The sequence below is a fragment of the Camelus bactrianus genome, chromosome 2 (genome assembly GCF_048773025.1).
Source record: "Camelus bactrianus isolate YW-2024 breed Bactrian camel chromosome 2, ASM4877302v1, whole genome shotgun sequence".
NCBI classification, from domain to species: Eukaryota; Metazoa; Chordata; class Mammalia; order Artiodactyla; family Camelidae; genus Camelus; species Camelus bactrianus.
In genome coordinates this window covers 67248687-67261909 of record NC_133540.1, presented here as the reverse complement: position 1 = coordinate 67261909, position 13223 = coordinate 67248687, and the positions used below count along the sequence as shown (strand labels likewise).

The 13223-nt window shown below is 32.4% G+C and overlaps 1 protein-coding gene across 1 annotated transcript in view; it reads right to left on the bottom strand.

Annotated features, from left to right (window-relative positions):
- STPG2 (sperm tail PG-rich repeat containing 2) overlaps positions 1 to 13223 on the bottom strand; it is a 443917-nt gene that overhangs the window by 419172 nt on the left and 11522 nt on the right. Inside the window, exons 3-5 of the mRNA XM_074343578.1 lie at positions 12654 to 12812; positions 9773 to 9934; positions 2564 to 2676 (exon numbers count right to left, since the gene is read on the bottom strand). Coding sequence (XP_074199679.1) covers positions 2564 to 2676; positions 9773 to 9934; positions 12654 to 12812 — 434 coding nt within the window. The remainder of the gene's footprint in view (positions 1 to 2563; positions 2677 to 9772; positions 9935 to 12653; positions 12813 to 13223) is intronic.

Sequence of the window (13223 nt, the reverse complement as noted above, 5' to 3'; positions counted from 1 at the left end):
ACAATCAGGAAAAGGGCATAAAGAAAGATCTTTGAAAATGAAAGAGAAGCTATTTTCACTGAAATTTACACCATCCCAATTAAGAATAAGAAACTAAGCAACAAGTAACAGCCCAAGAATTGGAGTCAGATAGCCTGATATGAATCCTAACATTGCTATCTACTAGCTGTATGACCTTACACAAATCATCTAACTTCTCTAAATTTCAGATTTGACTCTTCACCTGTAATTGGAAATAGTAATAACCCACCCTCATGGTTGTAATGACTACAGTGGACGATACATGTGAAGTGTTTAGTGCCATACATAGCCCACAGTAAGGACAAACAATAATGGTTAGTTATTATTATTATAAGAATATATTTAAATAGGCTACGCCAACTATAATACTAGTTTTTTCTAGTTCTGAAACAAAATTTTGGAAAAAATGTCATATTAAACATTTCCAATGAACTATACTGAACACAAGCAGAATAAAAATTGATAGTAGAAATGTGACAATGAATATATGTATGTTCATGTATAACTGAAAAATTGTGCTCTACACTGGAATTTGACACAGAATTGTAAAATGACTATAACTCAATAAAAAAAAAGTTTAAAAAAAAAAGAGGGAGAGAAAAAATTTGATAGTAGAAAAACAGAACCAAATGCTTCAGTTACATAATTGCCATTTTTTTTTAGACACTACTATGATTTAAATATGCATTTAACATCTCCGTTCACTGTCAAATGCTGACTTCACTGATTTTCTTGCACAAAATTCAACAAATGAGTTTATTTTCAAAACCTCAGTTTTAGGGATAAAAAAATGTATATTTAGGATATCAGAAGGGTCACATATCATTGAGGCCTGTGTTTTCCCAAAAAGAAACCTATAAACTCATTCTTCCATTTGGAGTAGCTAATTATCTCAATTTTTATACCATATCAAATCTTTCAGAATAATTATGATTCAATCAATTTTTTTAAAAAAGTCAAAAAAAAAAAAAGATAGAAAATATCAACTGCCAGAAGGAACCAAGACTAGTCCAAATAAAAGATACAGTGAAGGGAGCAAAACCCAAGAGCAGACAAATTATGGAAATGGTGAACTATCTGAAGCAGTTTAGAATGCAGTCTATATGGATAAAATCCTTTAAGTAACAGTGAAAATACCAACAGAAGAAAGGAAACAAGGGAAAAAACAAAGATCAAAGAGAGACTAACATTTAAAAAGTAGGAGGAGAATGGGAGTGGGACATGGTTGGAGAAGCAAAAAGGACGGTTAGGAAAAAACTATCAAGGAAAATCAGAGCAGGCAGGCAGGCAGGCAGATAGACACACAGACAGACAGACAGACAAGCAAACAGCCAAACTGGAAAAGGAAAATGATAAAACACTAAATAATAAAAGCATCAGGACAAGGCGATAAGCAGAGTTAGAGCATTTGACACTTTGTTTTATTTGGCAGAATAACAAAGATTAAATTTAGATCCCATTAAGCTACATATACATCTAAAATTTCTAATGTAACTACTAAAAAAAACAAAAAACAGTATATTTCCCATATTAGGAGAGTGAAAAAATGAAAAGGACAATAGCATATTGTATAAATTCCCAAAAACAAAGACCATGTTTTATTCTTTTTATTCTCAGTTACTAAGTTTATTACTAGGACACAGCAAGAATTCAAACAGTGTTAATTCAATGAATGCATAGTAGCAAGGGGAGTTTAAGCAAGAGCCTCAGCTAGGTCCACTGCTGGTATACAGATGCGTCTGAGTCTGTCTAGCACACTAATTGGATAGGTAATCACTGTGGGACTTCCTGTGAGACAGCTCATTCTATGAGAGAAAGAATCAGGCAGGTAAGCTGGATCCTGTTAAAAAATTGAACCATGATAGATTCTGAGAACAACGTGGTATCTGTTACTCAGTTTTGCCTTCCATGGACTTGTGTCTAACGTCTTACTGTAGGAGCAGGAGAAAATAAAGATAGGAAGAGTTATTCTACCAGAAAGGTATTTCCTAGTTAAACTTCACATATATCACCTCCAACTTAACGCAATGGCTCTGACTCACACTGAGAATGCCTACTAAATCTCTCACGTAGTCAGACGAGTGGACACCGGAGCCAGGAACATAATCCTGGGTTACTTTCTTTTATGTTTTCTCTGATCTTTTGTCCATTTTATAATTAAAAACAGTATATTTTAGTGCTTAGATACATGGGCTGCATAATCGAAGAGGCCACAGCTAATGTCAAGCTCTGCGACGTAATAGCTACATATTAAATATGCAATTTATTCTCCTTGACCCTCACATTTTTTCCTGATAAAATAGGTACAACAAGAGTAACTACACAGAGACTTGTGAAGATTAACGAGGTAATACATGTAAAACAGGTAGCCCCAGGATCTGGCTCACAGAACAGCAATCATTTTCTTACAGGTCATTCCAAAATAAATATTTCTTGGAGTTTTTCATACTGACTTTTCCTTTCATAACAGCATAATCTAGTCTGAATTATTAGAATACTTCATAGTCAAGAACTATAGTAAAGGTATACTTTTTTTACTTACTGGGTTATATCATACTGTCCAGGACCAGGCCCTGACTTTATAGGTAACTCTTGTCTTCCCAAAGAGTTGCCAAAATGTATCCCCTTATATTTCAAAGTTACACTGCAAAAACCCTTTAAAAAAAAAAAGTGAAAATGAGACACAGTTTAAGTAAGACATGAAACAATGCTGAACTTAAGTCTAAAGCAAGGATAGCCTTAGTCAAGGAGGTTCCACTGGGAAATGCTAAAGTCTCCCTTGATACATCTCAAGCTAAGTTATCACTGCTGTGCCCCATCCCACTCCTGAGTCAGCCAGGATTTCCAGAAAAGTGCCTGTAGTTTAGCATATCCTCGACCAATATGAATAGCTTTGCCCTTGGCAGCACAATCAGCAATCTAAAACCTTAAGGGCAATGAAAATTAGCTCCTCATCATTTATAAAGGGGAGGAAGGGCAGATTTGTACAATTTAGGGAATGCGAAAATCTAGCAAAAATGATCATTAAATAGAAATTAATTTTAAGAGATTAAATTAAACACCACCAGATGTTAGACAACTTCTAATTACCTAGTTTTTAAAACTATAAGATACTCATGTACAGCTTTCAAAGAGTAACAAATATGTAACAAATATATAACAGAAATTAAGCACTAACTCCAGTTCATTATCTTGTTAATACTTGATCAGTTCCTTTATGCCAAAGAAATCATTTTGTGATGTGGGAAATCAACAATCATCTTCCTTCTCATTCACTATAATAAATATCAAAATCAGGCACTACCCACTAAAGTATTTACTTTAGAGAATTTAAAACACCTAGTTTCATTAGAAACTAATAAAACATAAAACAAGAACAGTCTCCTCCCTTAACAGGAATTCTCTTGTATTGACCTAATATTTTCTCAAGTAAGCAATCATTTAAGAATTTTTTCAATGGTAAAAGGTAAACTTTAGTCTATTTAACTTATTTAGTTCATAGTTGTAAAATTTTGTATAGGCATATGTAATATGCCTATATAAGCATAAGTATATAGGCATATAATTTATATAGGCATGGATTATTAAAACAATTAACATACAAACTGAATAAAATCCCCCTAACATAAACTTTAGTTTAACTGCATAAAACAGCATGTCAGTTGTTCTAGGTGACCAGCACTATTCTACAACAGTGGCACTGATCTCTCTCAATTACCATCATAAACAATATTAATGAAATAAATAGCAATTAGAGATTAGAAAACATAATTCCAGTTCATACTGGATAATTAAGCCCATATCTGCCCCACTCCCACCAGAATTTCAAAAGAAGTATATAAAATGCACATAAATTATCAGTGCTAGAAACTAAAAGAAAGTGTCAGTCACATTCCAAAAGTTTAAGGACTTTCTGGAAAATACAGCACAGCAGAGACTAGAACCAGGCAAAGACCTCACTGCATGTGAAAAGAACCTCAGCTGAATACTACTAACATCCCCAGAAAGATAAGAACTAGAGGTAAGGATGGACTCATATTAAGTAGGGAGTGTTTCTCAAAACTGCTAATAACCTTAGAGATTTCTTTGCACCAGTGCCGTTATATGAAGTAATGAAAGAATGTTTAAAAACCCACTTTATTCTCGGAGTGGATAGTTGGAATAAATTGGAAGCACTGGCACTGGCCCCTAACAAGAAAGACTTTCTAGAGAGCCCCACTCCAGAAAGCTTTGGGATGCCACAACAAAACCCAAAATAAGCTGAAACAGCACTAAATTCCCTACTATATGAGGACATCTTTTACTTTCTAGAACTTACCACTAAAAATTAGCCCTCAAATATTATAAAATACAAATGCAATAAAACTAAACTTTCCCTTCTACACCTACTTGATTTAAAGAATTAAATTGGGACCAAAACAATCTCTGACAGAACTTTGATGTTTGCATAAAGTGAAATGGGACCTTTGTTGATTCTTTTTTCATACACACAATCTCAAAGAGAAGCTGAATTACAGTTTTTCTAAAGGTTTCCTCTGCTTTAATTTTAGTAAATCTCTTTGTTCCTTGCTTGGGGTGGTGGAGGGTGTTGGAGCTGAGGATAGAAAACCAGGGTGTTACATGCTATGTCCAAATAAGATTCAGACATATTTTGGAATGTCTAGTGAACTATTAGTGCAAATCAACCAGATGAACGTGAAAACTAATCCTACAAGACGCAGTTACTCATGATGACCCACACCTAGTAAGGAAATCTTACTGTTAAAAGAGTAGCTAACTACTGGATGTTTTCTGTTGACTGGATTTGCCTTCTAACAGACAATCCCCACTGGATTTATGCCTGTGTCTTGTAGAGTAGAGGCGATGACAAAAATCTCAAAGACCCCGTTTTATTAAAACAGTGGTAAAAATCAGTGCTACCTTTAGAGCACTCTGTCCAATAGAGTATAACACAAAGAGAGAAGAGCCAATCTCCCCACCATCACCTCAGCTCATCATGCAGCTGTAGCTGTGATGGAGGACATTGGTGGAAATGCCCAAGAGAGAGCAGCATCTGGCAAGAGACTGAAGTGCCTAGGGGAGCAGAAGCTGCCTATTATAATGTAGCCATGTTAGATATTTTACATATTTCAGACAGGAGCATACCTAATATGCTGATTTACTATAACACAGAGATTTTTAAAAAGAACATCAGTATTTTAAAAAGAGAATTTTGACAAATCATCTTTAGTATATTTTTATAGCTTAAAAAATACATATTATGGTTTTATATTAATTCTTTTAACACAGCATTTCAGGACCTCTAGTAGAATTATGTCCAAGAAGCTTTCTTCAGGTTAATTTAGATTATTGTGATTTTTGTGGTTCAACTATTTCTTAAGGTAATCCAGTAGAAGGAAAGATTACACATACACAGATATATACACACCACTCAAGACAACAGCAAAATCCGTTTTCTGTATATACACTAAAATTCATTTCATTAAACCATGGAACTACTTAACTCACTAACCTCTGCAGTTCTTAGGTAAATGTTCAATCAGAAATTTAATCTAAAAGCCTTTTTAAAATACAGACAGAAAATAAAGAATAAACAGATGTAGTCTTAACTCTAAATCACACTCTCCTTATATCAAGTGTTGACAATACCACCTTCAAGGTCACTGTCAACTTGGAAAATCATTAACAAATAAAATATGACTTAATTGAAGCAAACTCAGCATGGAGCTGCATTATTTCAAGTGAATGTTGTAATATAACTTGAAGAAGAATTGCTAACTGCCACTTTCATTGACAATGAAATAAATGAAGGGGCTATGCAACTCTCCCCACCATGTCTTTTGCATAATTAAGTATAGAAATAGAATTTGTGAAGAATTAAAAGTCCCAAAGTGCACCAGTTCCAACACTAATGGACCACATTCCAGTGTGGCAGTTCCCAGCATGTTATCATTAGCAAATATATCAGTGTCATAATTCCAACCACAAACTTTGCTTGGGAAATCCACCTCTGAAAAATAGATTTCTAATGGCTACCTGGGCTCTTCTAAAAAAAAAAAAAAAACAGAGAAGCTAAATTTTATAATTCAAAATGTTATACAAAATAATTTATATAGAGAATTTCTCTTTACAGACTAAATATAGCTAAAAATTATTTGTTAGCTAGAGTCTCATACAACTCTTCATTTCAGAGTTGCTTCTTTATTTAAGCTATATAAGATACTTTCAGCAGATGTTATCTAAACAGTTCAGGGAAGAACCACTATAATTAACTATCTGTTGGATTATTTTCTCATATTTTCTATTAATATTTACATCTGGAAATTGAGCCCACATTAGTATTATCTCAAAAAGCAGCTAAAGAGATATGAGAATTATCAGAAATTTGGATGATACTTGAATTAACATTACTACAGTATTAATTTCACAGTAGTCTGTGAGAACCTGTAGTTTTTGTTTTTGGGTTTTTTTTTCCTTGCAGGAAAAAAATAAGAAAATGAAGCCTTCAGCTATTAAGCTCTGCTGCCCTCTCTCTAGTTCTCTCAAATTCAAGATGGATATTTCAGAAAATACCACAATTCAGTTCAAATTAAGTTTTATTGAATCTTCTTGAATATTAACAACTATGTCTTTAACTTACATGTAAATCTGTTTTTACATGTTTTCTTAAATTCAATCTAGATTTTTATTCTAATAAATACAAGTTTTATTCTAATAAATACAAGTATTCTAATAAATACAAGGATTGACTCAATAATTACTAAAATAGGTCATCAAGTTAGATCTATTAGAACTGTAGAATAAATTTTCTTATTTGTCTTCTATTGGACAATAATTTAGCCAGAAAGAACCAAATTTTATATATCAAAGTAATGTTTATTCATATGTGAAAAAGATTTTGTATACTTGGAAAACTTGGAGGCATTATTCTGGCCTTCTAATAGATGATACATTATTCTGAAACAAAGAGTATACATAAAAATATAATTTTAAAGGAAGAATAATATTTTGAGATTTAAATTAAAAGTAATCAGAGAACTGCTTAAGCTAAGGCCAAGGTTCTATGACTACTGTGGAAAAAAAAAAATTGTTAGTTCCAATATTTTAGACCAAAGATTTTCCCTGGATATTTTGGATAAGGCACAGACAGCTTAAGCAACTTGGTCAAGGACAAATAATTATTAAGCAGTAAAAGCCAAGAGATAAACCCAGGTAGTCTGGTTCCATTACACTACCTCTCATAATTGTCCTTTACCGTGGACTGAATATACTGATATTAGACCACAGGACTTCTATCAATTTCACTGTAATTTTTACAGAATTATCTCCATTGTTCTTCTAAGCATACCTTACTCAAATATCTAAGATATTGGCACTGTCTGTTGATATAAATTAATTACTTTGGTATTATTAACAGGATGATAGGATAGCTAAGGCCTGGAAAACTAGGTATGGCATAGAGAGGGAGAGCAAAATACTCCTGGGACAAAAAAATCCATATCCAGAAAGAAATGGGAATTCTCAGGTGAACAGGAGACATTCTATAACTTACAATATCCTTACTCTCCATTTACCAGAGGTAAGTTAGTTCTTCTTAAGTTTTATAGTATGCAGCAGCCTATCAGGTCTTAAAATATCTGTATTCGAGCATCAAAAGTATCATTTCTAGTGTGTTCCATAATCAACAAATAAAAAAGAGTTACAAAGCAAAAATAATACTGGCTTGTGTATTTAACTTTACCTTTGTACTTTAAATCTTTAAAGAGAATTTGAGTTATTGTCTAATGAACTTTCATTTCAGCCTGAAGGACTTCAGTGCTTTTAGAGGGTGTACTAGAGATAAAATCTACCAGTTTACCTGGGAAAGAAGACAAAGACTGAAGAACTGTTCCAAATTAAAGGAATCTGAAGACACAACAGCTAAATGCAACATGTAACAACAGATTGGACTCTGAACCAAAACCCATTTTTTAAAAGAATATCATTGAGATAATTAGCAATATTTTTAAAATATCTATAGATTAGATCATAGTATTATATGAATGAATTTTTTCTGATTATGATAATTACACTGTGATTATAAAAGAGAATTCTTGTTCTTAGAAATTTTACATTGAACTATTTAGGAGCAAAGGGGCATCATGCCTGAAATGTACTCTGAAATTGCTTAATTAAAATGACAATATAAACATATATAGGAGAAAATGATAGAGCAAATGTGATAAAGTGTTAACTGCAGGATCTAAGTGAAAGGTATACAGGAATTATTTGTATTATTCTTGTAACTTTTCTACCAGTCTGAAATTATTTCAAAATTTTATTTTATTTTTAAAAAGAAACTAACTAGAAGCAATAAATGAATTAGATCTAACACATTGCTGTAGTTAAATCTAGAAAATACAACATAAGTAAAATAGCAAGCAGCCTACATACCAGATGATACCATTTACTTAACTGTTTTAAATCATACAACAATATATATTGTTATTTATATGTAATAAAGATTTACTGTTTACTTTGGCAAAGGGAGAAGAATAGAGGGAGGGAAACTGGGTAGGGTAATAATTGTAATAATATATTTATTTTAAAATGTAGCTAATTAAAGTGTGATTAAAATTTTAATATGTGTTATATGTGATGGTGGGTACATGAGTATCTGTTTTTAGGTTTGTACTAGCCTATGTGTAATTACATAAATTACAATAAAAATACTTTAGGAAGAAAACAAGTATCTAAGACCCCCAAATGCTCCAGTATATCTATTGCCAAAAAGCAAATGGTTTCAGAAGGTGCTTGAACCTAAACCCAAAGATGGAGACATGTTCAAACAAAAAACTACAGAGTATTGGGAGTAAAAGTCAAGCTAAATCCTGAGAATACCTTTTCTTTGCCCCCAGGTGCCCTTTCAGCCTGTCCTTAAGTCTACCCTAAATTTTTGCCATTTTCCTCACTGGGATTATTTCCTTTAGATCTCATGAAAATACAAAAATACAACAGGTTCAAAACACTGTTACTTCAGTCTTGTAACTAAGTAAAACCAGATTTATCTATATTCATGGGTAACTCATACATTTCAGCTGGCTGAATAAAACTTTTGTTCAACTCTGGCCAGGTATGAAATTTAAAATCTGGATGAAATGGATCTGCTACATTATGTTTGATATTTTAATCAGAGAAGCTCTGTATTTTTTTACAATCAGTTGTGAAGTTTGGTAAATAATACTTACCCTGTCAGACTCAAATTCTTTTATAAATAAAATTTTTTCCTTTCAAATTCAGAAAAAGAATGTCTATGTATTGCATATGCTTATACATTATAACAGAGACTTTTAATAAGTTAAACTTGTTTCCTCTTTTTCCTAGATACAGTTAGACCGCATTTCCCAGGCTCCTTGGCAGTTATGTGCATTCATGTGCCTGAACTTGAATTCCCAGGCCTGGCCTGCAGAAACCCCCACTAGCAGTTCTCTGTCCTCTTTCCCCTTCTGCCAGCTGGATACAGATGACACCAAGGCCCTTAGACAAGACAGTAACATGAATGGAATAAACCTGGATCCCTGAATCTCTACATGGAGGAAAGTCTCTTATCAACTAGAAATGCCCATTTGAATGAGGAAAAAAAGAACTTCTGTTGATTAAGCCACTGAGATTTGGGGATCTATTTGATACTGGGTCTATTTGTCACATTAACTAAAATATGCATAAACATAAACAATCTTCCAATTGTCAATATGAAATGTATTATACTTACAAACTGAGGTTTATAGTACGCTGGACCTAGTGTGCTGTCACTTGCAGGTGGAAAATGTTTTATAATACTGTCATCCTCATTAATATGATAACCGTACGACCGTCCACAAGGAATTGAAGGAACATCAACACTTCTGGAAACTGTAAGTGCCCTTGAAATTTTCTGTTAAAAAAACATACTATATTATGTACTCAAAGTAAGAGAAGGAATGAAGAACCTAATATTAAAACTTACTAAAAGACAGCTATTAAATATTGACTTGACTTTTATAATATAAACCAAAAAATCTGTCTATAAAAGTAATTTAAAAGTCAGTCTTATCTCATAATGTAAACCAAGATTTAACCAAATTACTATTAAATAGTAATACAAATCAAATCACTCTGAAAGTCATCTTTGGAGGCAAGGAATCTTTCACTTGGCTGTTATTTATCTTGCTTACTAAAGCAAGTAATACTGATTCCAAAAAACAGGCATTAATTCCTACATCCACATCACCAATCAGCAGTTCAAGGTGGTTATGTGCACTGTGCTATCATAGTATCTGCCAGGCAAAAACAAATTTTATACTTTTCTGTAACATTTCTCAGCTTCATTCTTTCCCAGCTCCTGACTTACTTCCATCTTACTGGTGCCCTGTATAAATATCCTAATTTTGCAGACTATGTAGCAAGGGAAATATCTATGATATAATGCTAAATGGTAATTTAAAAATATAAAATGTAACACTCAATTTATGACTATAGCTAGGTAAGCTATGTAAAATTATATATAAATGTCTAAAGTCATATACATATATGATTTGAATCTGAAAGGAATTATGCAAAAATTAACAGAATTATCACTGTTAGAGTCTGAAATTTTAGGGTGATTATCTTTTCAAAATTTCCTTTCATGTAAAATATTTTATAATTTAAATAAAAACAGGAAGGAATAACATATATTAGAAGTACTAGTATAAAATATATCAAATAAAATACTGGCATTTAAATGATTTAGTTATCTGAAAAATTATTAAGAATGTATCGATCCTACGTAGTTTTTATATAAATAACTAAATGCTATAGTTGAGTGCACACATGCCCAATATACAATTATGTTATAAACATACCACCACTGGTAGGATTTTACTTTTTTTTTTTTTAACCACTAGAGACAACTATGAAGTAGTTTCAGTGATATTTATGAAACTGGTTACCAAATTAAAACTGGAAAGTATTGAATGGTTTCCTTCCCATTCACTGCTTTCAAAAAGTATTTGCATGATGTCAAGACTTTCCAAAATGTAGCTTCAACCTCCTTCTCAATCCTCTATTCCTATCACTCTCCCTTAGATCCTAAATTCCAAATATTCCAAAAGAACTTTGTTCTTCCCTGAACATTATCACACCATTAAATAATTCAGTGTCTTTATTCATAAGGTTTTCTCCATCTGAAGTGTTTTCTCAAATTCTTTTTAACTCCTCAGTGAATCCTTCAAGATCCAGTTTGACTACGATATCACTATTTCCTCAAAAACTCTGTACTTTGGACACTTAGTAAAAAATTTATTATGATATATGTTTATCAAAACAGCATTTCATCAACTGTTTTGTACTAGATTTCATTCACTACTTCCCTGTTAAAATTATAGATTCCAAGGAGCAGTGATCTGTCTTCTGTGTATTATCAGTGCCTAGCTTTATGTCTGACACACGTAATTACTCAAAAAATATCTAATAAACACTTGGCATGTATAAACAGACATTTACTTTGTCCCCATGCATTAAAGAGCTGATATTTAAATATACTTATAAAACTTAACCTCATTGTCATTACACTGACATTATTCAACTGAGAACTTAGCACTAAAATATATCCTCCTAAACAAAGAACTGATTAAAATTTAATTAATATAAACTATGTGAAGGACTTGTGGAAAGAGGAGAGGGAACTACTCTAAACAAACTATGACCAAAATCTGCTAGATTATATTATTTATTTTAAAGGGGTAAGCCTTTGGTATAAAAGTTATTCATTATATAACACCAATGTACCTTTCTAAACGTGTCACCTGCTGGTCTCCTACACAAATCCTTCACTCCAATCAGAATCATCTTCTCATTGTCCTTCATAAGATCCCACTTTCCTATCTTTATTCATGAAGTTCTCCATGCCTAGAATGCATATTCCAACCCTATTCTTCAAAGTCAACCTCATCTATAAATCCTCTACAAATTATATCTTCCCATAATACAGCAGTCTTCCTTTAAATTCCTACGGCATTTAATTACATGATCATTCATTTAGCACCTGTCACATTTCATCTTGCATTAGTAACAATCTACATATCTCTCTCCCATTTTAAGCTTTTTAATTTCAGGAGTCATGTTTTAAATTCCACTGTATTATTAACAGTACTTAACACAGAGTTTCCTCTATATAAAGAGGTAAACCACTAAAGTAGTTTTTTAAATCTCCCTTACTTTCTATTCACCATAGACATTAGAAGTGATTACAGATTCATCAAAAGCAAATATGAAGTCAAATGTTAATACTAAGGTTTATAAACATCAAATACCCATTTAATTATGAACTACAATATACTAATAATACTAATAAACCTACTAATTTTTATAGTATGTTTTTTTAAATGTACTTATCACATAAAATATTAAACTTTTTCTATTTTATTTTAAATTTTAAAAAGTCATTAGAAGCATAATTTAAAGTCCCCCCAGGGAACTATATTCAGTATCCTGTAGTAACCTATAAAGAAAAAGAACATGAAAACGAATATATGTGTGTATATGTATGACTGAAACATTATGCTACACACCAGAAATTGACACACTGTAAACTGACTCTGCTTGAAGAAAAAAGAAAAAAAACTGCAACGTACTGCCTGAAGACGCTCTTTAGACACCAGCACTTCTCTGTTTATGAGATCTAATGTTCCAGGATAAGACCGATCATAGCTTGCTGGTCCTGGACCATCTGAAATAAACGTCTTAAAACGTTTCTCCCGGTTTTGTAGACTATGGCCTCCTTTTATATTATACTAAATTGGAGAGAAAAATATGAAATAATTAAAAGAAACACTTTTTAATTAATATCTATTTGATAAATATTACATATTAATACGAACAAATAGTTTTAAAACTCAGCCTAAGAAAGTTAAGGCTGTTGACTGAAGACGTTCTCTAATGAGAGAGGATAATGAGAGAATGACAATTATAGCCAACAGTTTTAACGCAACTCAAACTAAAATTTACTGTACTTTGAACACTCTGAGAGAATGCAACACTTAGTTTGAAAACAGGAATCAGAGACAAAAGAGTCTCCAAAGTTATAGAGCAAAAATAAAGAGAGTTTATAGGCCCCGGGAGAATCTGTACCTCCGAAATAAGCTAAAAATGCTCATATTACAGGGAAAAAGCAAACTTTCCAGGCTTGCTTCGGATTAATCATT